Here is a 24,423-nt window from a genome sequence, read left to right on the forward strand (position 1 = left end):
TGAAGAGCAGCCCCAGGGGGCAGTGGCCTGGAGGCTTCCTTTTGTCCCCAGCAATGAATGTTAATTTCTCATTAATGAGGCTGTTCGCCACTTCCCACTCAAGACGGTTCTCCGGGTTGTGTGGAGTGCCTTCTATTATCAGGAGCCATATTTGTGTCTTAGACTGTGACTTAATGGCTGGCCCCAGAGTCTGTGCAATTTAAAAGACTTGGCCTAAGATTAATTAGCATCCCTCCCTAGTCTCTCCTGCGGCTCCACACTTCACAAGGCCCAATCATGGCTCATTTCCTGGCTTCCTGAAGCCAGGAGGCTGTAATTGTCCTTCTGCTCTGTATCAGTCAGGGGTCAGTCAGTGCCTAACAGCAGAGACCCCTGGGCTGTTCTAGGAGCTGGGGTGGCGGTGCCGGCAGAGGACGCTGACTCCGCGGCCCTGGGCTGCGCTGATGAGTGGGCTCAGAGCTGGGCCTCCAGGAAGCGTACCCAGAAGGTGGACGAGGGACGCTGGCTTGCCAGAAGAGCTGCCTGCTAGGACGTGGGCAGGAAGGTGGGGATCAGCCTCAGGAACGCATGGCCAAGCGGGAGCTGGGACTCAGGCGGCTGGATGCCTCCTGCTACAACCACACGGTAGAGACGAGCGCTGTCCTCTGGCCTGGCCAGTGCGGGACATTGCTCAAAACCCCGTCACCTCCACACCTGTGCTCAGTGGAAAAGCAGTCAGCATCTGCCTCTCTCCTCTCCTCCCCACACTCTGCTCTCCTCATGCTGGGTGAGGCTGTCTGATTGGCCGAACCCCTGTTGCATCCAGAAGCAGAGTCAGCAAGGACTCAGGAATCACAGAATTTGGTCCGGACAAACAGGCACCTGTGGACAGCAGAGGTGCCAACTCCCCGCCGCTGCTCGGACTCCCTCTACTCGCTCCTGGTCCTTCAGGGACCATGCCTCAGAGATCTAGGCAGACCTAGGGCCCTCGGGCAGGGTGAAGGGACCCGACATGGCGGGAAGCAGTCATCAGTCGGAGGAGGAGACGTTTAGTGACCCCGGCCAGGGCCCAGGTACTGTGCAGAGTTCTGCGGTTTAAAACATCCGCTAAGTCTCCTGCTGTGACCGTGGTGAGGGTAGGAGGTGACTGTTTTCAAACAGCTGCAGGGCTGGGCTGCTGGCATCCTCAGGTTGACAGCTTGAAGCCTGTGGGTCCACCTTGCCCCCAGACCATACTTTTGCACCCAGGGTTTTAAAAAGATTTTTAGTCACTTGCCAACATTTAAATTCAAATGTTCTATATGTTAAAAACCTAGGTCCTTATTTCCCTAGAAAAATGGAAAGATCTGGCCCCCAACGCTAGGCCACCACCGGTGAGGGCCAAGCAGCGGCTGCCCACCTGAGGCAGGGCGTGAGCCCACTGGGTTACCACCCCCCCAAGGTGCTGTGGCCCACTGCATTTCCACTCCCCGCTCGCTGGGATGTTTGCGCTTGTGGCCTGCAGAGGGCAGAAGGGGCAGGCTTTGGGCCGCTTTCTAGCTGTGTGCCCTGGAGTTGGTCATGGAACCCTTCTGAGCTTTGGCCTCCCAGGGCTGCTGGGAAGGAGTGTGTCGCAGGTGGGCCCCAGCAGGAACTGTCTGCCTTGTCATCTCGGAGCATCTGGTAGCCAGTGACACTCAAGTCCAGAGAAGTAGCTAAGGGTGCAGCCCCTGCCCCCAGCGGCCTGGATGCTGAGCCCAGGCTTCCAACCCAGCAGCTGTGCCGCCTTGGGTCAGCCGCTCGCCCTCTCGGTGCTTGTGCCGGTGTCCGCTCTGGGAGGGGAGGGAGAAGAAGGTTGAGGAGCGTCGGCTGAGCTGCAGTCTGCAGAGCTTTAAGCCACACCGGGCCTGGACAACGTGGCAAACAGTACTGACCCTCGGTGGAGTGGACAGAGGGGGAGAGGGCGAGGGCAGCTGGTCTGGAGACCTCAAGGTGCTTCACACCACTGTGTCCTGCACTCCCGTCGTGGCCAGCACCTGCTGTGGTTGGGTCCCTCGCCAGTGCCAGGGTGGGGGTACTGGGGGAGGCAGCCAGGCCCAGTGCTCCCGGAGCTTACATGGAGTGGGGCAGAGGACAGAGTGAGGCAGCAGCAAGCACTGTGAAGGCGAGAAGGAAGTGGCAGGGGCAGGCCGTGGCAGGGCGCGCCGTGGCAGGGGCAGGCCGTGGCGGGGGGCGGGCCGTGGCAGGAGTGGGCCATGGCAGGGCGGCGTCACTTGAGCAGCAGGTGGCAGACGCTCGGAGGCCTCCTGAACAGGGACTTAAGTGTGTGCTGAGGCAGCTGTGAGCAGACCTGCGGGGTGAGGGTTAGAGATGGGTACAGCCAGGTGCCTGGGGACACAGGCCGCAGACACAGGTGAGGGGAAGGGAGGGTGGCTGCTGCACGGTTGTGAAGAGGGCGGGGGTGGCTGGGTCAGGTCAGAGGGAGGAAGGCAGAGGTCCCGCGGGTCCAGCAGCCTGCCACAAGGAGTTTGGGTTTCTGCATCCCCTGCTGCTGCGAGCCGGAAGGCCTGTCTGTCTCGGGCGAGCACTGTGCAGGCCGCAGAAGCCCCGAGGCAGAGCTCCCCCCGCCGAGCAGCGCTCGCCTGCTCACCAGCCGCCCACAGCCCCCGCTCTCCACACCCCGTCCCTGTGCCCCGCTCTGCTTCCCCTGACTCCCCGCCGCGCCCCCATCACACCTTCCCCGTGTCAGCCTTCCCGCCCTCAGTGTTCGTGGATCATCTCGGGGGGACTTGCGTTGAAAGTCTCAGCTCGTCCTTGTCACCAGGCTTTGGGGTACCCCCTGCTGCCTCCGGGGTCTGGGTGTGGCACTGGGGCCAAGCTCTCTGTCCGCTGCAAACCCCGCCTGCCCTGAAGCTGCGCTGGAGTAGGGACGGTGGACCTCACAGCTTCTCATCCCAGAGGCTGGGCCGGGACGGCAAATGGACCCAGTGCGCCAGCTGCGCCTTCGTTACTGTCACGAGGGAGAGGGACACACTTGGTGTCCCTTGGCCTCAAGAAGGGGAGTTAAGTCGCAAGCTTTTCTGCGGTAGAAAGTGCGGGAAGACAGGTTTTTTTCTTCTTATTATTATTTTTTGTTTGTTTCAGCACTGGGGATAAACCCAGGGCCTTGCATGTGTGAGGTGAGTGCTCTGCTGCGGAGCTACACCTCCAGCTCAAGACGGGTGTTTGGCTCTGAGGGTGGAGCAGTCCTCGCCCTCGGCACAGACTTCCCGTCCTTGGAGGCAGCCGGGGTGGGCAACACTCTCTCCTTGTGGCTAGTTCTCAAAGACCAGCCCATTAGGAAAGGGACCCCAGCCTGTCCCGGTCCTGTGGGGTGGTGCTCCTGTGTGGCAGGGCTCTCCAGGAAGTGGTGAGGGACCCCACTGTCACCTCATTTATTCACCTCAGCCAGGTCAGCAGGGTCACCTACAGTCCCAGGGCCCCCTGGCCTTGCTGACAGCTGCACCATTTCCTCTGGCTCTCCTGCTCGCTGGGCTTTCTCAGGCCTCCCTGCCAAACCTCTGGAGTCACGTGTCCCATCGCTGCTGACCATGCCCCGTAACCTTGCCCTGCCCGTGAATCCCATTTGCTTCCTTCTTTCTGGTCGTGGCCAGCGGTCCGGAAGCACTCTTTGGGAAGAACTTCCCAAAGGAAAGGGCTCCCTCGGGCACACAAGCCTGAGGGTCCCTCAGAGTCATCCACATGCTGGGGACAAGCTGAGGCCCTCCCCTGCGACACCCTTCCGAGCTACCCCATCTAGGGGCTCAGGCTCACGGCGACAGCTGTGGCTTCTGAGCTGCCGCTTTCACAGCAGAATGGGTGCCCATGATATATGGGCTCTTGTTTTTACTGTCCTTTCCCCCCGCTGCTTCTGGGTCTTAGATCTTTCTGCCGCTATCCATGGATTAAGATTTATGGCTTCCTCAGCCTTGTAATACTTGGGTGGACAGCGGCCTAATCAACAGAGCCGTCGTTTACCAAAATGCTGTCAGATTTGATGAACGTCATCAGCTCTTAGCATTAAATTGGTAGTGAAGGGATTGGCCTTGCAGCAATTTAGCCTGGGGTGGGCTTCCTGAAAGGTCTCCTGCAGGTTCCCCAGTGATGGGAGGCAGGCCTAGCGCTCCCTCGGCCGCCATAGCTGGTTTCTTCTTGCGGCCCGGGCGGCTGGCACCTCTAGGAAAGCTCCCTGGAGAAAATGTGACCCTGGAGACCCCTGTCTTCCGCACCTCTTTCTGGGTTCTGAAAGCCCTGCAGCGAGGACAGTAAATGAAACACCCAGAAAGCATCAGCCTTCCAGTGACCTTGCACTTCACAGACTGTCAGCACGTCACGCGCTGCTATTTGTAAGAGATCAGGCAAATCTGGGAGGAACAGATAGATTCCTCCCAGAAGAGGAGATCGATCCCCCACCCCCCAACCCCCCGCCTTTGTGGGTGTCTGCAGAGCTGTTCTGCCTCTAGAGGGAGCCATTGACATACTGCACAACCTGCACAACCAGACAGGGCGGCCCCTGGCCCGCCTGCTCTTTTTTTAGTCGACAATGAGCTTTAATGCACACCTCTTGCAACACTTTAGGAAGGGGTGTGGTGGCTACACACAAATAACTCCGGGCGTGAGCTGGGCTCAGTGTGGGCTCAGAAATGATCTGGCTTTGGGCCAGCGAATGAGAACGCGGGATTCCAGTGTCAGGGCTTCTACATCCTCCTCCAGTGTGTACACTGCAAAGGTCTGCCCAGGTCTGGGCATACACGTAGGCAGGAAAAAGCAGCCACTCACTCGGGAACACCCACTCCTGGCATAGCCACATGCCAAGCAAGTAAGCCTCCCAGAGCACAGTCAGCAGCCCAGGCATGGGTGGGGAGGTGGGAGGCCGGCGCTCAGGCTCCAGGGCTGGGGGCGGGGGCGGCCTCAGGGGCGGGGCTGCGCTCAGCCTGGCCCGGCGAGCAGGGGAAGCTCCTAGGGCCGGGGGCGGGAAAGCAGGCCAGATGGAGGGCCTATTTATTCCCCTCCTGGGCACCCACTCAGCTTGAGAAACTCTTTCTGGACCACGGTGATTTTGTCACAGGCTGCTGCATAAACAGGGTCTTCCACTGTGGGTGCAGCGCGGTCCTGGAGGGCAGGGCGTTGGCTTCCCGGAGCCCTGTGCGGTCAGCGCTTGGGAAGGCTTTGCCCAGGGACTTAGGCGGCCTGCAAACCGGTGTTTGCACCCTGGCGAGCTTAGCGAAGCTGCATTTGTGCTGAGCTGCCGGCAGGGGAGGTCATGAGGACCGCAGAAGCCAGAGGGGGCTCTCCTGCATCGGCGCTGGGGGGCGTGCTTATGCTTGTGGGTTTACATCAGACGCCGGCAGAGTCGTCTCCTCCTGCTTTGCTTTTCCATCCAGGCACAGCTCCACCCGGGTGCTCAGGCCCTGTGACAGAACTCAGTCTCCACCTCCCAACCCCGCCCGGCCCGTGCCCTTGGGGTACCAGTGTGGCCATCAGCCACACCCACTGCCACCCTGTCACCCGCCGTGGCATCTCCCTGGCTTCCCAGCCGTGTGACCTCGGGCAGGGACCCACACCCTTGTGCCTTAGCTGCCCCCCTGGAATTACAGGAGAGTGTCGTGAGCAGACACACCTGCCGTGCTTGGGAGGGCACCCAGTCCACATTAAGTGGCCTGGCATCCTCATGAGAGGAGTGACAAGGTGCACAGCGTGTGGGCTCATATCAAAGAGGCCCCGGCCCGAGCAGTGGAGAGCCCTGAGGGCATGCGTTCCTCTTCATGAAGGTCATAGTTGCATTTCCTAGTCCCTGGGGAGGTCCTCACAGGATCCGGGAGAAAGTCCTCATGCCAGGTCACTGGGGAAACACAGGATCCCAGCTACCCTGCACTTCCTTCCAATGGGTCACAGGGTCAGTGCACACACTTTGCATCCTCCTCTGTCCCCGCAGCAGGGCCAGGGTGAGGTAGGCAAGGCGCCTGGTGGGAGTACTTCCAAAGGCCTCTTGCGGGTTTGCGCCAAAGCCCCAGGGCTCAGCCGGCACCACTGGGACGAGGGTGTCGTGAGTGGCAGAGGATGGGTGACCTGCCCGAGGTCACACAGGGAGCAAGCATGCGCGTTGCAGGGATCGACCCAGTCTGCCTGATCGACCCAGGCCTTCCCCACAGAGGAGATACCGAAATGCCAAGTATCACAGGAGAGTATTAGCTGGGCCAGAGGGCAGGTGGGTGTCACAGGAGCGGCACCACTGTGGCTTGACAACAGCGATGGCTGCTCTGCTCTCTCAGAAGAAGCACTGGGAGGCAGCTGCCTGTGGGCAGGTGGGCGATGTCACCAGAAACTGGGCTTCTCCCATTTTCCACTACACTATGGTCTTTTCTCCCATGTATCCCATGCACATCCCAGCCAGAAGGAAGTGTGGGGGACAAAGGGCAAAAGTCCTGCGTCCACTGAGCCTGCTGTGACTGCTGGGAAAGCTGGACTTTCCTCAGAAGCGCCCCCTCCCGCCCGTTACTGCACACTGTAGCTCCTGGGGCACATGGCCATGCCACGCTGCAAGGGACGCCAGTGCCGTGACAGTCTTACCACAGTCAGGCAGTGGACAGATCGGGGTGGGCAGAGAGCAGTCTCCAAAGCGAGGTAGGGTTTGGGTTCCTGAAGAAGACTGGGGCCAGTGGCACAGACCGGAAGGACAGTGTGAGCAGAGGCGGGGAGATGGCAGGGTTTACGGTACAGGTGGGGGTCAAGACTAGCTCACAGATAACGGAAATCCTGTTCGCACTGGCGTGAGCCAAAAAGAGATTCAGTGGTCTTGCTTCAAGTGCAGCTGGATCCAGGAGCTCGAAACAAGTCCATCAGGACTGTGCTTCTACCTCTCAGCAGCCTTTCTGTGTGAGCAGCAGGGTGGTCCCCGCGGCCACTCCCTGCAGCCGAGCCTCTTCCAGGAAGCGGCTTGCCTTCCCATGGCTCTGACTGAATCCCGGCCTTCTCCCGGCTGCCGTAGCACAGCGCCTGCCCTGAATCAGAGGCCCGGGCGTGCCATGGAGGGAGGGAATGGGCTGGTGGTCAGGCCTGGCTCACCTTCCCACCCCTGCACCACACACACGGACTGCGAGTGGGGAGGGAAGTGGGTCCCCGAAAAAAATAAGCAAGGTGTGTCGTGAAGAGCGGAGCGTGGATGTGATAGAGCTGCAGCCCGCGGGCCCCTGCCCTGGCTGTTTGTCTGACTGTCGGTGAGTGACTGTGTGTGGGGCAGGGCGTCTGACTGATGGTAGAGAACTTTGTGCACCAGGCGCAGCTCTGGCTACTGCTGCAGAATACAAATAACAGTAGCTTGAGCAGCGTGAGGCCTGTGTGTGTGACCCATCCCTGCCGAGAGGGAAGCATCGGCTCTGGCCCGGGGGCTGCGGAGGGAGCCGGGCACTAACGGTGGTGTGCACAGACCTGGGCAGCGCGAAGCACCTCCACGCTGCAGCGGCAGGGTTGGGAGCTGGGCAAGAGGAGCCCGACACCTGCCCCGTCAGGGGACAGCGGAAGATGCACAGCCCCGCCCTGCCACCCTCATCTCAGGGCCCCGTGTGCTCACGTGGTCCTCGCCACTGTGGGGGATGGGGGGGATGGGACATGCCCCGTGCATATCCAGAAACCGAGTACAGGAGAAGCCGCACGTCATGGACTGGGAATGGCCTGCAGTCTGTGCTCCCCTAAGAGCGATCCAAGGGAGGCTAGGCAGAGGAGGGCCCATCATGGAGCCTCCTGCAGGCCCGTAAGCTTGGGAAGTGCTCCAAGATTGTATTACATCTTCAGACATCCCTGGTGTGTATATGAGGGCCCCAGGGTTTCCCTCAGCAGGAACCAAATTACAGGGTTTCCCAAAGCAGGGACCAAATTACAGCTCGAAGTCCCTTTTCAGAAGGGACTTCAACAGCTGCTAAAATTTTGCCAGTAAATAATTTCAAGCCAAAAAGTTATTTTAAAAAAATTCTACTGGGCATCCTTGGAAAGTTCAAGTAGGAACCTTCGAGCGGCCAAATTCAGTGACCCATGCCTGCAGTCTCAGCGACTCCAGAGGCTGAGGCAGGAGGCTCACAAGTTCGAGGCCAGTCTGGGCAACTTAGCGAGACTGTCTCAAAATTTAAAGACAGCATGGAAGCATGGGGTTGTAGCTCAGTAGAAGACCGCTTGCCAAGCATGTGGGTGGTCTGAGTTCAGTCTCCGGCAACATACCATAAAAACAAAACCTCTGAGCAGAGTGGAGAATGACCGGCCCTGAGCTGGCCCAGGCTAGGCACGTGCTAGACCAGTGTTGATCAGAACACGAGCACTGTCACACAGAGGCAAAGCACCTTGGACTCCGATTCCTACCATCAACCCCTCCGGTGCTAGCCCTCGCCCCCAAGCAGAGGAGGATGTTCATTCCATCATGTCTGAGACGGTCTGCATTTTTATGCATAGAAATCGGTGCAGATCAGAACAGAAGCCGGCTCTCGACTGCAGATCGAACCTCCTGTGGACTATTCAGAAGATTTTGAGCCCTGTGTGGATGTGCCTGTCAAGGCCGAGGATGCTTCTGGGGATCGTGCACAGGTAGGGACTAGCCTCGGCCTCGTGCTTAAGGCTCCTGCAGGACGTCGGGGCTGGGGCTGCTGTAGCCGTGGGGCACTTTCTAAGAGCATAGTCCGTCCTCACCCCCCGGCTTCTTTCACTCTTGCGTCCCTCACGCACACTGTGCTGCACACACAGAGCAGGTACCTGACACTGGTGCCCAGAGGTTGGTGTACAGAGGCACCTGATGGCAGGGGTCAGTAGGGCTGGTGTCTGAGCTGGGTCAGCAGCCTCTGATCCCTCCGTAGCAAGTGTCTAAGGGGAGAGGGAGCGTGCGCAGGAAGGCTTCCCGGGAGTGATGTCTGCCCTGGGTCCTAAACACTGGAGGAGAGGGCGGGGGGCAAGATGCGGCAGCTGGTGGGCTGACCCTCAGCCTGTGGGCGCTGTGCACCTGGCCCGTCTCACCTTGGGCCCATTGCCTCTGACCGGGGCAGCAGAGACCACACCGAGGCCCCGTGGCCGTGCAACTTGTGCGGCTGACGGTGGGCGCATTTGGTCCTTTCCTGCAGTTGCTGCGTCATTTCTGAAACCCTTTGAACTGCCCCATCTTCCCTCCGCCAGCGCTTGTCAAGCACCCAGTTCTGAGCCTCAGACTCTGTCCTCAGCACCCCAGATACAGACAGAAACAAGAGCGACGAGGTGGACATTTTTAAGCAAGTTCCGTTCCAGAGGGGAGAGAGGGAATGGGGGAAAGAGGGGAGAAATAGTTTCTCTTGGTATTGATCAGTTCTGAGAAGTCAGGAGAGGAAGATGTGCGGGGTGAAAGGGAGGGAGGCCCTTCTCAGCAGTGACAGTTCCCTTGAAACCTGGTGGAGAAGGAGGAGTGAGGGGAAAAGCATTCCAAGTAGAGGGAACAGCAGTGCAGATGCTCTGAGGCTGAGCTTGTCCAAGGTACATAGTGCAGGCGTGGGGTGAGTGAGGGGAACCCGGGATGACGTGAGGTTGGGGGAGGAGGAGGAGACCTGGGGGTACATGGCAGGCCGGGCCAGTGTGCGGGTGTGGGGATGGGTAGCTGGAGTTTGTTCCAAGAGTATGCTTTTGGCTTCAAAGCGGGTGAATAAACCATCTTTACAGCTAAGGATAAGCAGAGCTACCCAGAGATGGCGGGTAGAGGTTGCTAAGTGGACCCTTCCCCTTTCGCCGGAGCAGCGTTTGCTCAGCTGTGGGCCCTGGCAGCATATTCCAAGGGCAGAATCTTGCTTCTGCACGTTGCCTGTGTACCCAGAAGTGCTTCTGTGAAATGAACATGACTCAGAGCAGAGATGGAAATGTTGTCCAGGAAACGTGCCTCTGATTGCTGTGTGTGCCTGTGTTTTCTTGTTTGCTTACAAAGGAGGGACAGGTAAGGAGCGAGCAATCATTTTGTTCACATCCTGGTTGTGTTAGCTGGGAATGTTTGTCTTCCTGGAGGAAAAAGAGGAAACAGTTCCTTCTCTATTCAGTGACCCGATCTATGACCTTGTTTCCTCATCCAGTCTGTAAAACTGGGATGAAACAGTGGACAAAACTGTGAGCTTTATTTCCTTTAAAACATACCCCCACACACCCAGCTGACTTCTGAGTCCATCAAACAGTCCCCTGCTCAGAATCGGTCTGTGAAAAACAAGTCCTCAGTTTCTCTTAGTTTGCCTGGAGGCTGGATTTTAGCCAAGTTCAGCCAGTGACCCCCACCCCTCGGAATCCATGTGTGCCCTCCAAGCCAGAGGCCATGGTAATTTGCCTTTGGTCCAGCGTCCAGTACCTCTTATTAAACAAACACATAGGCCTTCCCCCTCCGTCACCCCAGCTCCCTGCACCAGCGAGGCAGTGCCCCCCGCCAGCTTCTAAGGCCATTAGCATTCCTGGGTACGCAGGCTCTGGACTGGCACGGCTGCTGCTCCTCTGCCAGCGCTTAATTTCCTCTGCTGTGAGCGCTCGATTGTATTTCTCTCTTTCCTTTTTCTCCCCATCTTGAGGGGGGCACTGCTTAAGGCTTCACAGTCAATTTCCCCTTGGAGTTATTTTCCTGTGAAAGCAGAGAGCGAAATGGCAGCGCCAGTTTCCTGCGAAGGGAAAAGCATTAAGAGATGTGATCAGAGCAGGGGAGAGGGAGAAAAGGCACCTGGCTCGGTATACTCAGCCCCGTGCAGTTTGCAAGCGCAGCCGGAAACGGAGCAGGAGGAAACGTGTGTCCAAGGACGCTGTCTCGCCTGACCTTCACCGCTCAGACACAGCGGCCTTGCGCCTCTGAACGCATCACCGTGAACTTCGGCGTCTCAGTGGCTCTGGGTTCACACGGCCACGCGCCGCGGACATGTTCTGTTGGCCCCATCCCATTATCTTGCACAGTGCCTTGGGAAGTTGTGAATTAGTAGCTGACACTTGAGGATCAGGAGATTCTGTGGGAAGATCTGAATGGTGGCCTCTCTGGAAAAATTGAAAGATTGGAGTTCACATTCCTGCACGGTAGCAATGACTGGGGCTGCGGAGCTGTCCGCTTAAACAGGTGTGAGTGCTCCAGGTTGCCACGATCCTCACCGCAGTCCCACGCTCAGGACCAGCTGATGATAAACGAGCATATCAGATGTCAGGAGGTGAGAGGTTGATGCAGACGTGGAGCGGAATAAGGGACCGAGAGACTGGCAGGAGCTGCTGTGTTATATTTAGGACGGATGGACAGGGACTGCTTTTTGTTGGGGTGGTGTCTGAGGAGCTGTCTCCAGGAGTGAGGGAGTGAGCCAGGGGAGCAGCGCACCCGAGGCCCAGCCACAGCAAGGCAGAGGTCCTGAGGAGAGAGGGGAGGGGAAGTGAGGGGAGGGTCAGAGAACAGCTGTGAGGCAGAGTGGGTAGGGTTTGACAGCTCTTGTGAGGATGTGGGGTTTTCCTCCCATCAGGTAGGATGTCACCGTATGCCTGGAGCAGCCTTACAGCTTGGGGGAAATGTCCCCGCATGAGACAGCCTTCCCATTTCCGAGGCACAGTACCCAACACCTGCAGCTTGAAGGAGGAAAGGTTTATTTGGGCTTACAGTTTCAGAAGTTGCAGTCCATGGTCGACCAGCTCTAAGGCAGAAGCGGCATGGCAAATGAACCTGACATGCCATAGCAGCCAGGAAGCAGAGATAGAAGGGAGGAGCCGGGGCAAGAACACATTCTTCCTGCTCACGCCCCCAGTGACCCCCGCTTCCCCTCGGGTTCCGCTTCCTAACAGCACAGTCAGCCGTGAACTCACCCATGAACCCACTGGTGAGTGCGGGTTCATCACCGTGATCCATGACCTCCCAAAAGCCCGACGTCTGAACTTGAGACTTCGGGAGGATGTTTTAGATCTAAACCGTAACCGTGCCTCTTTGCAGAGCGTTCCACCGGGGTGCCGCATTTAGTCACGTTTGCTTTCCGTGGTACAAGGGCTTTGTGCTGCGACGGATGATATAATTTCCCTTTATAGGACAGTGGCTCCATGTAAGCATCAGGCATGAAAGGAAAGGTACATTTTTTATTAAGATGTCTTATTTTCCAGATAACATAAAAATTCTAATCGTACAAAGGAAATAAGAGCCTTTCATAATCCCACTGTCCCATGGTGATAGGAAGCTATATAGTCACCCGGATTAAAAATGGCCTCTGTCATTATCCAGAAGGGGAGAGTTGGCCTGGAATATCCCAGTCCTGTCCCTTTCCCAGTCAGAGGTAGTTCTATGTTTAGTTGTCCTGTGGGTCCCTGAAAGCAAGAGATGCCAGGAGCACTCGGCCACCCTGGCCTCTTCTGGAAGCCCTTCTGAATTTCTCTTTGCATTGGATGGACCCTAAAGTGAGTGGGGTGAAGTGGGTGCCTCCCACACTCACCAGCCCGCTTCTGAAGTCACGGTTCTCACTGGCACAGAGGAGCATCGGAAGGGTTTCTGATATACTGTTATATTTTCTGCGGGTTTTACATTCTTGCAAAATTAAAAATTAAAAATAATAGCTGTCCATTAAAGGAGAGATGAGCTTCTTTAGCAGAACTAAGTATCAGCAAAGAAAGAAAGGAGAGTGCAAATAGCAAGGTAGTTTAAAAACATAGGAGGACGGTAGCAAGGTCAGTTTCCCGACTGTGATGTTGCGCTGTGCTTCTGCAAGATGTCACCATCAGGGATGGGAGCATGGGACCTCTCTGTATTGTTCCTCACAAATGGCATGTGAAAGCTATAATTAGCTCAAAATACAGAGTGACAAAGAAATGAAAACACAAGTGTCCTGGTCCTACGGCCCTGAGATTCTGATTCTGATCCTAGGCTGAAGCTCAGCCATTGTTCCTTCTCTGAAACTCCCTGCATGGCTGTAATTTGCGGCAGTGTTTGAGAACCATGGTTATAAGCAAAAGAGAGAGCTATGCTTCCAAAATTCGACATGCACAAGAAGAATCATTGATCTATTTGTGCACAATGCATATTTCAGGGCTTTTTTTTTTTTTTCCCCCCGGTACTGAGAGCTGAGCCCGGGGTATTTGAGCTGAGCTACTTTCCCAGCCATTTTTACTTTGAGACAGGGTCTCACTAAATTACCTAGTTGCCCAGGCTTCAACTTGAGATCCTCCTGCCGCAGCTTCCCACTCTGCTGGGACTACAGGGCTGCCATGCCTGCGTCAGGCCTAATTCTTAAGCTAATAGAATTTGTATATAGAACATACTACATTTGTTAACCAAAGAATTCCTGGTGTTTATGGGCGGAAACCTGAACGTTATGGTGTGCCTGGAGGGGAAGGAACATTTTTGAGGGACTGTGTTATGGGGACTATAAGAAAAGTTTAAAACATCAAAGTTGAAATCTCTTCTACATTATACAAAATTGTTGACCCTAAAGAGAAACTGAGGCACAAATTGATTTTAGAAACAAAAGGGTTTATTTGAGCGGATCAGAGTTGTAACTGGGAAAACACTAACCCGAGCAAGTTGAATGTGTGTTCCAAAGTTTTACAGATTTCAAACAAGTTTTAAAGACAAAGCCTCGAGGCCAGGGATGTAGCTCAGCGGCGCAGGCACCTGCCTGGCAAGCGTGAGGTTGTGAGTTCAATTCCTGGTACAAAAAAAAAAAGACAAAGCCTTAGTAGGGGGAGGGGTTATGTCAGTTTTTTTGTCAGGAATTTAGATTGGTGCAGGCAGGGTGGCACATTATCTTGTAAGAAAGGGATTGGGTAGCTTAAAGAGTATACGTAAAGTGGTGGAGTGTAGTGGTGAAGGTGTATAATTCCAGCTACTCAGGAGGCTGAGGCAGGAGGATCACAAGTTTGAGGCCAGCCTGGGCAACTTAGTGAGATCCTTTCTCAAAGTACAATATTGGGCTCCTCCTCCCTGTGTAGGCCCCTGGAATCTGATTGGCTCCCTGGCCGTCTCTCATCCTAACCTTGGATTTCTTTGGGCCATGAGTTCTCCCTATCCTTTGGTGGTGGAAAATAGTATGGGTGGGAGATTTATGAAAAGGTAGTTTAGGCTGAAGGATTAAGTAAAGGGCAAGTGTGCTTTAAGCAAGCTACCTGGGCCCTTCCTGGGCCCAGGTCCTTCCTTTTTCATTGCCTTTGTCTTTCTCATTGCTCGAGTCTAGCCATGGAGGCAGAAACTGCCTTTAGTAGAATTCTCTGTTAATTTTTAATAAAGCTCAATGAGGCCCTCATCCTATCATCTTCCTACCTGAGGGGCCCCCTGTCCCTATAGAAGGATTGATTGATTTTCATAGTCCATTGATTTGTTTAGGTCTTTTTAGTATTTATGAGGTGAATTTTTGAGCAATTTAATTTTGTGTTGTGATCATATTAAGGAATTACTGTGTTATAAAAATGAATACCTGACCTTCATATTTGGTTTTTCTCATCTTATTCGCAAAGCAAGCCCCAAACTTGACTAAAAGCACGCAGAGAAAGTAGAGGTATGTAGGAAAGATTTTCTTGGGCTGGGGATGTAGCTCAGTGGTAGAGCACCTGCTTAGCACGTGCAAGGACCGGGGTTCAGTTGCCAGCACCACAGGAAAAAAAGTTTTGGCTTTGTTATCCCCCTCATCAATTATGACTTGGAAAAGCGTGCTGAAATTCAGGATAAGGAGAGGTGCTACAGGGGTGAATGGGAGACACTGGCTGCAGGACAGGGCTGGGACCATGACAAGGAGGCAGCTTCAGCTCCCAGAGGTGTTTGGTTGGCTGACCCACTGCTCTGCGGTCACCCTTGTTGCTGTTTTATTTCAAACTGGAAAACTCTTGTTTTGAGTATGCCGCAGTTCCCACCCCATATTGTGTGACACCGTGACTCACTTCGATGTTTTAGGTTCTGTTACATCTTCCGAAGAGATTGGAGCCGATGAGTCTTATTTTAGGGAATTGAAAGAACAAATGACTGAGACCCAGCCAGCCTGGAGAGGGTAGCTGGACCTTTCCTCAAACTCTGGGGACCTTGGCTAAGTCACATTCAGTGATGGTTAAGCTCGTTTGTGTCAACAGGATTGGCTTGAGAGCCGCCCGGGGCATTGGTGGGGCACACATCTGGGTGCACCTCTGTGGGTGAGAGACCTGGCCTTGGGCACCATGTGTTCTTCCTGGCCCCTTCCTTTCTGGTGCTGTCCCCCTGCTCTGCTCCTGGACACCAGGTACTAAGCAGTTTTGCTCCACCATGCCCTTCCACCATGATATTTGTGCCTTGGAGCCAGCTGACCATGGACTGGATCTCCCAAAACCATGAACTAAATGAAACCTCTCTTCAAGTCAGGTATCATGTTCTAGCAACTGGAAAATGACTAGGGCACACTCCTCCAGAGCTTCCTTTTGCTTCTCCAACAAGGAGTGGACTTGACATTTCCTGTTCCTGCCAGCTTTGAAACTGTGACTCCTAGATCAAGTTTAAAGGAAAACCTTGCTCTCATATTACAAAATCCGTAGGAAGAGAGGCTGCACATAGTTCCTAGGGACTGTTGCTTGCCGTAGGTCACTTGCAAGTTAGATACTTAGGGCCTGAAACACACTCTCTCCCTCCCAGATCACCCCTTTACAATAAGCACTGAGCTTCCTCTTGTAGCCCGCTGAGTCCCTGGCCCTAGAAAAGTGCCTAGCATAGAGTTCGTTTGCAAATAAATCTTTGTTAAGCAAGTGAATTGAATAATTGAGCGACTGAATCAATGAGGGAAGTAAGAAGAGGGTAGGGTAGATGCTCGTGCGGCTCCCCGGACAGCCCACACTAGCTGCGTCTGTCATCACATCTCCACATTATAATTATGGTGACAGTATTTCCCAGACTGTGAATCAGGACACAGAATCTGACAAAAGAAAAAAAAAAAAAAAATTTGCACTGCTAAGGTAGAGGCATCAGTTTCAAGGATGTAGTCTGGATCCGGAAATACTGAAATTTCTGCCACGTCGTGCTCACTTAAAAGACTGTTTTAAATCCCCTGAGTGAGGCCGGGGCAGGGCCTCAGAGTCAGAGTGAGGAGACCCCAAGGACGGTCCCAGTCACTTACCACATGCTGTAGTACAAGCCCAGTGGTCTCAGGCTTTCTAGTTTTAAGAGACACCAAGTATCTGGGTTTTTTTGTGTCTGATTTATTTTCAATTAATTATCTTAATAATTAATTCACGGGGCTGGGGATTTAGCTCAGTGGCACAGCGCCTGTCCGGCAAGTACAAGGTCGTGAGTTCAATTCCTGGTACTGGGAAAAAAAAAATAATAATAATAACTAATTCATAGTTTTCTATGCACAAACAAAATATACCTGCAGGCCAGATTTGGCCCTGAGGATGTCAACTTGCAACTTTCATTTAGATAATGAAAACTTTGTCAGTTTCTCAAGAGGGAGGAAGAACAGGACTTTCTCCCTCCCAATGGCACTGAATTAGCCTCTGCCACCCAGACCCGTAACGGGCACCCAGGGATGCCCAGCTGGGCGGCTCAGACCAGAGCACAGCCCGGCTAATGGGTGGTCAGACAGCGCAAGGCCAGCAGAGCGTGAGCGATTTGGTGATGAGCTTGAATGATTCATGTGCGGCAGTGCTACGCAGCACTAAAATGCAGATGCAGAAGGCAGGGATGTAGTGATCCGTTCACCGCATGGGAATTTCTGCAAACGAAGACGCCAGGTGGAACCTGACTCACTAAAGCAACTTCTTCAATCTTAACAAAAATACCGAACGACTGCCGAGTCAATATGAGAATTCATAACCTTTTTTATATGTTGTACTTATAAGCTACTTAGAGCATCTTAGGTATTCTCACATCATTTCTTATCATTTAATGTAACACCTAAGTGCTTTCCCATTAAAAAAGATTCAGGTAGGTTAGAACTAAACTGAACACAATCTGAAAAGCTCTCTTTACCTATGTAGCCAAACCACCCCCAGCTTTTAGTTTTATTGAGCATATATACTTCATTTAGTCACCCACTGATTTATTTGTTCTTTTCTATTTCCGTTTATTTCATTTCCGTTTTTATCTTACTCCCTTTCTATCCTTCTTGGTTTATCTTGTTGTTCTGGCTTTCTCCTACCCCCACCTCCATAACCTGGCTTCCTAGGTTAACTGTTTATTTGCAGTCTTATTTTCTAATATATCAATTTTAAGGCTAAAAATTTCCCTATGAATATAGCTTTGCCTTCATCCCACAGACTTCACTGTGTAGTGCATTGTTATGTATTTCCAATTAGTTTGGAATGTCAGTACTTTTTTTTTAACCTTCTACTTTAGTCTGTTTTTTAATTAGTTCGTGTTTGTGATACATAATGAATACATTTATCGTGGCGTGTGGTAGGTGTACATATCATATCTTAATCCTTTTTACTTCCCCTTAACCTTCCATCCCTCCCCTTTCTCTTTTTTTTAAGAACGGAAAGCAAAACCAAGGCCCTGGGCCTGCCAAGCAAGCCCCGAACCAAAACCGCTCTCCCCTTATCTTTTTTACTTCAGTGCGTTTTTCCACATTTCCTAAATAAATAGCTTCTTCTTCATCAACTTTGACTTTTTGCTACCCCTTTGTGTTAATTTCTGATTTTACGAGGTTATGATTAAAGAATGCCCTGTTTCATTTTTTGTTCTTTGAATGTTCCTTAGGTTTTGTTTCTAGTCTGCCAAATCATTGTTTGTGAATGCTTTATGGTATTTCAAAAGAATAACCATTCTCTTTTCTGATTAAAAAGTTCAGTATATCTATTAAACTCCTGAGGTTTTAATTGCGTTACTTAACTAATAGTTCTCAAAGTACGGTTCCAGACCACCCCTATCAGAATCACCTTGGCTGTTAATTAAAAATGTGAATCCTCATACCGCACCCAGAGATACGAATTGGATCTGGTGACAGTAGGGTGTACTCAGAATTTGCACTTTTAATAATGCTCCCTGGAAATGCTCTGTAGCAAACTACCCCAGTAGAGCCCTTTTATCTTTTGGATCAGTTTGATTTCTATGAACTTGTCAGTTTTCCCTCATATTTCTCTAATGTGCTGTATGTATTTCGGATCTCTGTCATTTTGTGTATAGCAGAGTCAAGATGTTGCTGATAGAGTATCCTTCATGCATATGAATATATCAATATTAATATCCTTGTCCCATTTAAAGACTTGCCTGGTCATTGCATTCTGAAAGCTTACGTCTTCCTCTCCCACTGGAAAGCGTTCACTTATTATTATTATTTCTGTTATTCTCCTTCATTGTTTTTCTTCTAGCCTTTGGAACTTTTGTTGGGCAGATGTTGGTCCAGATCCTTTGAGCCTCTTGATTTTTCTTTTATACTTTTCTTTTTGTTTTTCCTTGTTTCATATTATGTTCTTATTAAATCACTTGGCGTGATTTTCTAGTATACATAACAAGTCACCTTTTGATGTTCTCTGGTATTTAATTTATCTTTCTAAAAATGTCAGCAATCACCGAGCATGATGACAGACATGTGTAATCCCAGCACTCAGGAGGCTGAAGCAGGATTGCTGTGAGTTCGAGACCATCCTGGGCTATATAGGGAGTTCAAGGTCAGCCTGAACTACGTAGTCAGACCCTGTCTCAAAAAACTAAAAATAAATAAATAAATAAATAAAATCAATGATAAAATTCAAAGTGTTAAGTTCTCTATTTCTTTTTAATGGGTGAAATATCCTCTGAAGTCTCTCCAACAGTGTGAATTTTCTGTATTCTAAAGTCATCTTCTAATTATCCTGTTAACTCTCTTTAAATAAATATTAGTCCTTTTGTTAATTAAAGCTAGTGCCTGTTTCTCGGGGTGTTGATTTCCCCCCAGATGTGTGGTCATTCTTGCCTGTCTGCTTCTCTTTCCATTTGGGAATCCCACTGCCTCTGCCCATCTTACCTGATGTCACCTGACCTTGGTGGTGAGTCTCTGGTTGGTCTGTAACATGCTTCTGGATGGTATGAGCTTTGCCTTCTTTTCCAGAATTGGTAGCTCCCAGCTACCTTGGTACAGTGGTCTCCTGGGACATTGCTGTGCCTTCCTGCCCTGGTACCCACACAGCGGCTTTAGCATGAGTTCCACAGTGGCTGCACTATTTTACATTCCTACCAACAATGTAGGTGTTCCTTTTCCCCTGCCTCTTTGCTAGAATTTATTGTTTGTTTGTTTGTTTTCTTGATGACAGCTATTCTGAATGGGGTGGGGTGGAATCTCAATGTAGTTTTGATTTTTGATAGTTCCCTGGTAATTAAAGATTTTGAATATTTAATATAGTTGCTGGCCATTTGTATTTCCTTTTTTGAGATGTGTCTATCCATTTCGCCTCCCCACCACCCCTCTGCCCCCGCTAGTGGAGATTGGGCCTCACACATGCTAGGCAGGCGCTGGACTACATTTGCCCTTTTTTTTTTTTTTTGGATTATTTGTTCTTTTGGAGTGAAGTTTTTTGAGTTCCGGATATGTCATGGCTAATCTATTGGAAGAGTAGCTACCAAAGATGGCCTCCCACTATGTAAACCACCTCTTCACTCTGTTAATTGTTTACTTTGCTGGGTAGTGGCTTTTTAACTTGATGCCACCCCACTTGTCAGTTCTTGCTATTATTTCCTGAGCTATTGGAGTCCTCCAGGAGGTCATTTCCTGTGCCTGTGTCTTAAAGTGTCTCCGCCATGGTGTTTTCTATCAGTTTCATACTTTGAGGTCTTCTATTTAGGTCTTTGATCTATTTTGAATTAGTTTTTGTACAGAATAAGCAATGTGGATCTGGTGTCAGTCTTCCACATGTAAGTTAACACTTTTCCAGTGCCATTTACAAAAGTACCTCTGTTCGCCAACATGTTTTTAGCCCCTGCATCAAGAATCAGGTAGCTGTAGCTGGATGGGTTTATTTCTACGTCCTCTATTCTGTTTCATTGGTTCCTATGTCTGTGTTTCTGCCAGCACCACGTTGTTTTTGTTTTACTATGGCTCTGTTGTAGATTGGGAAGTCAGGTATTGTGATCTTCCAGGATTGCAATTTTTGTTTAGAATTGCTTTGGCTATTCTGGGTCTTCTGTGTTTTTGTGCGAATTTTAGGGTTTTTCTCCCCACTAGTTCTTTGATGGATGTCATTGGTATTTTGATGAGGAATGCATTGAATATGTAGATCATTTTTGGTAATATGGTGGTTTTTAACAGCAATTAATTCTGCCAATCCATGAACATAGGATGCCTTCCCATCTTCTAGTGAGTTCTCAAGCTTCTTGCTTTAGTGTTCTACGATTTTGATTATAACGTTCTTTCACCTCTTCAGTTAGGTTGATCTGTATGAGGTTTTTTTTTTGTTTGTTTCTTTTTGTTTGTTTGTTTTTTTGAGACAAGGTCTCACTATGCAGTTCAGGCTGGCCATGAGAGGTCACTATGTAGCCCAGGCTGCCCTTGAACTCATGGCGATTCTCGTGCCTCAGCCTCCCCAGTGTGGGGATTGTAGGCATGAGGCACCGTGCCTAGATGATTTGTAGTTTTGGTTTTTTTTTTTTTTGATTATGGTGAATGGAATTATTTTCCTGATTTCTTTTTCAGTGATTTCATTATAGATATTGACTTCTGTATTGATTTTGCATCCTGCTATTTTGCTAAATTTGTTTATCAGATCCAAAAATCTTTGGTGGAGTCTTTAGAACATTATAAGAGCATATTTGCAAAGAAGGATAATTTGACTTCTTCCTTTCCTATTTGTATTCTTTTCATTTCTTTGTCTTGCCTAATCGCTATGACTAAAATTTCAAGTATTGTGTTAAATAGGAGCGGTAAAAGTGGACATCCTTATCTCATTCCTGATTTTAGAAAAAATGCTTTAAAATTTTCCTCCTGTCCTAGGATGTTGGCTGTGGATTTTGTCATATGTAGCCCTTACTGTGTTGAGGTATGATTCTTCAATACCTAGTTTTTGGGGGCTTTTATAGAGACGTTGAATTTTTTTTTTTTTTCTTAATGATGGCAAAGTTTATTCGAGAAAGTAGAAGTGAAGAGTGGAAAAGAAACGGGCTCTGCAGAGCAGTCTTGGGCCGAGTAAAGAGAAAAAGAGGGAGAAAGCAAAGAAAAGTACACGCTGCATCTGGGAAACACGGCGTAGGCTATCACTGAAAGTTATGATAGCTGAGATGTTGAGTGTTTCTGTAAGCTTTTTCTGCATCAACTGAGATGATTGTGTGATTTTTATCCTTGATTCTATGTATGATCGTGTATTATGTTTATTGATATCTGTATGTTGACCCATCTTTCTACCCCTAGGATGAAACCAACTTGATCATGGTGTATGATCTTGTCAATATCTTGTTGAAGTCAGCTTGCATATGGTATTTGGGCTTGAATTTGCATTTTGCATTCAGCATATTTTGCATTTTGGCTTGAATTTGGTATTTTATGAAGGATTTTCGCATTTACGTTCACCAAAGATTGGCCTATAGTTGTGTGTGTGTGTGTGTGTGTGTGTGTGTGTGTGTGTGTGTGTGTCCTCCTCTAGTTTTGTATCAGGGTGATATCGGCTTTGTAGAATGAGATTAGAAGTGTTCCTTCCCCTTCTGTTTCATGAAATAGTTAGAGAGCATTGCTGTTAGTTCTTATTTAAAGGTCAGGCGAAATTCAGTAGTAAATGCATCTGGTCCTGGGCTTTTTTGTTTTGTTTAAATTACTACTTCTGTTTCATTGCTTACTATTGATCTGTTCAGGTTTTTATGTCCTTTTGGTTTAATTTTTGTAGATCACATGGAAATTTATTCATGTCTTCAAGAATCTACAATTCACTGGAGTAGAGATTTGCAAAATAGTTCCTAATGATCCTCTGGATTTCAGTGGTGTCTCTTGTATTATCCCCTTCCTTGTCTGTAACTGTATTTATTTAGGTATTTCCTCTCTCTCTTTCTCTCTCTCTCTCTTTTTTTTTTTGGTTAGTTTAGCAAAGTATTTATCAATTTTGTGTATCTTCTCAAAGAAGAGCCATTTGTTTCATTGACTTGTTGTAGTCTTTTAGCTTCTATTTTATTAATTTCAGTTCTGATCTTTATTTCCTTCCTTCTGTTGGGTTTGGTTTTGGCTTCTTTGTTTTTCTAAGACTTTGAGATGAATCATTAGGTTACTTCTTTGAGATATCCCTGACTTTTTATGTAGGCACTCATCACTATAAACTTCCCTCTTAGAACCATGGTAATTGTATCCAGATTCTGATACATTGTTTCTGTTTGCATTTCTGCATGCTTTCAATGACCTACTGATTGTTCAAATAGAAATTGTTCAATCTCCATGTGTTCATATAGTTTCTCCAGGTTTTCTTATTGATCTATAGTTTCATCCCATTATGTTCTAAGACACAAGGAATTATTCCATTTTTTAAAACAAATTTGCTAAGATGTGCTTTATGGTCTAAAATGGTCTATTTTGGAGAAAGTTCCATGAACTGCTGAGAAGAATGTGTATTCTGCAGATGTTGGATGAAATATTCTGTAGATGTCTGTTTAAGTCCCACTTGATCTATGGTATAGTTTAACTCTGATATTTCTCTGTTGATTTTGGCAAGGAGGGGTCTGAATGACCTCTTTTGGTGAGAGTGGAGTATTGAAGTCATCCACTCTTATTGTATCAGAGTCTATCTGTTCTTTTATTACAAGTAGTGTTTTTTTTCTTTCTTTCTTTTTTTTCTTTTTGGTACTGGGAATCAAACTCAGGACTTTGCACTTGCCACGCAGATGCTGTGCTGCTGAACTATCTTCCCAGGCCTACAAATAATGTTTGTTTTATGAAATTGAGTGCACCAACACTTGTTGCGTATATATTTACAACTGTTATACTTTCTTGGTGAATTGTTCCTTTACCAATACATAATGACCTTCTTTATCTCATCTAACTAATTTTGGCTTGAAGTCTATTTTGTCACATAGGAGTAGAGCTATTCCTGCTTGCTTTCAGATTCCATTTGCATGGAATATTATATTTTGTCCTTTAGTTTTGAGTCTGTGTGTCTTTGCTGGTGAGGTGTGTTTCTTGCAAGCAGCAAAGAACTGTGTCTTGGTGTTTAACCCAGGCTTTTAGTCTGTATCTTTTAATTGGAGAATTAAACTAATTATATTAAGGGTTATTGTTCAAAGGTATGTACTGATTCCTGTCATCTGATTGTTTTTCTAAAGTCTGATTCTTTCCTAATTTTCATTTGCTTATCTGCACTTCCTCTTCTGTGTATAGGATTCTTTTAAGTATCTTCTGCAATGCTGGCTTAGTGGTCATGAATTGCTTTAGTTCATGCTTATGTTGGAAGGTCTTTATTTCTCCTTTGATTCTGATGGACAGCTTTGTTGGATACTGTAATCTAGATTGACAGTTATTTTCTTTCAGGATTTGAAACACATAATTTCATGCCTTCCTGGCCTTTAGACCTTCTGGAAATCTGCAGTTTTCTGATGGGGTTGCCTCTGTAAGTGACTTGGCATTTCTCTCTTGCAGACGGTATCTTTCCTTGTTCTGTAGTCAGAATTTTAGCTATAATATGACATGGGCAGGTTATTTTCTGATCATGCCTATTTAGGGTTCTAAATGCTCCCTTTACCTGGATGTCCATATCTTTCCCGAATTTGGGAAATCTTTCCTATCATTTCACTGAATAGATTTTCTATGCCTTTAGTATATACCTTGACACCCTTGTCTATGCAAAAAATACAAGTTTGATCTTTTATTTGTATCCCAGAGTTTTGGGATATTTTGTTCCTAATTTCTTATTTTTCTTTTTTACTGTCTGAATGTGATAATTTACCAAGCTTGTCTTCAAACCCTGAAATTCTGTCTTCTGCTTGATTCAGTTTATTGGTAAGTCTTTACACTGAGCTTTTTATTTGACTTATTGAGCTTTTTATGTCCAAGATTTCTGTTGGGTTCTTTCTCGCTATCTCTTTGTTGAATTGCCCTTTCATGTTCTGCATTGTCTTCTTTAGCTCATTTCGTTTATTTGTGTCTGCTTTAAAGTCATTGATCATTTAAAAAAATCAATCTCTTGAATTCCCTGTCCAGCATTTCATCCATTTCCATATCTTCGAGTTTACTTACTGAAGAATTATTAACCTTTGAAGAAATGCCTTGTTTCTTCATATTTCCTGCGCTTGTGCATTGAGACTTGTGCACCTATTTAGATGGATATCTCCTTCACTTTTACATGAGGATTTTAATGAGCAGCCTTGTTTTGAGGGCTTGATCCCCAGTGTGGAAGACACTAGGGAGTGGAAAATAAATTGCCGGTAACAATGATGACACATAAACAGACTAGATATTGAAGTACAGTAAAAACCAATTAAAATCATCAGCTGTACCACCAATAACAATAGGGCTAAGAATTAAATGAAGTTTAAAAGTTGTAATACTGCCGGGTGTGGTGGCACATACCCGTAATCCCAGCACTTGGGAGGCTGAGGCAGGAGGATCACTGTAATTT

At 49.1% G+C, this 24,423-nt stretch overlaps 1 protein-coding gene across 9 annotated transcripts in view; it reads left to right on the forward strand.

Annotated features, from left to right (window-relative positions):
* Positions 1 to 24,423, forward strand: part of Kiaa0556 (KIAA0556 ortholog) — a 191,178-nt gene that overhangs the window by 70,386 nt on the left and 96,369 nt on the right. For 8 of the 9 annotated variants that reach the window (XR_001231277.1, XM_013504821.1, XM_013504826.1 and 5 more), the window contains one exon: positions 8,437 to 8,568. The exons of the other annotated variant lie outside the window; for it this stretch is intronic. Coding sequence is in view for 7 of the 8 variants with exons in the window: in XM_013504821.1 (XP_013360275.1) it covers positions 8,437 to 8,568 (132 nt within the window). In the remaining variant the exon portion in view is untranslated. The remainder of the gene's footprint in view (positions 1 to 8,436; positions 8,569 to 24,423) is intronic. 9 annotated transcript variants of the gene reach the window in all.

The sequence above is a fragment of the Chinchilla lanigera genome, unplaced genomic scaffold (genome assembly GCF_000276665.1).
Source record: "Chinchilla lanigera isolate Chin_1 unplaced genomic scaffold, ChiLan1.0 scaffold00092, whole genome shotgun sequence".
Taxonomy (NCBI): domain Eukaryota; kingdom Metazoa; phylum Chordata; class Mammalia; order Rodentia; family Chinchillidae; genus Chinchilla; species Chinchilla lanigera.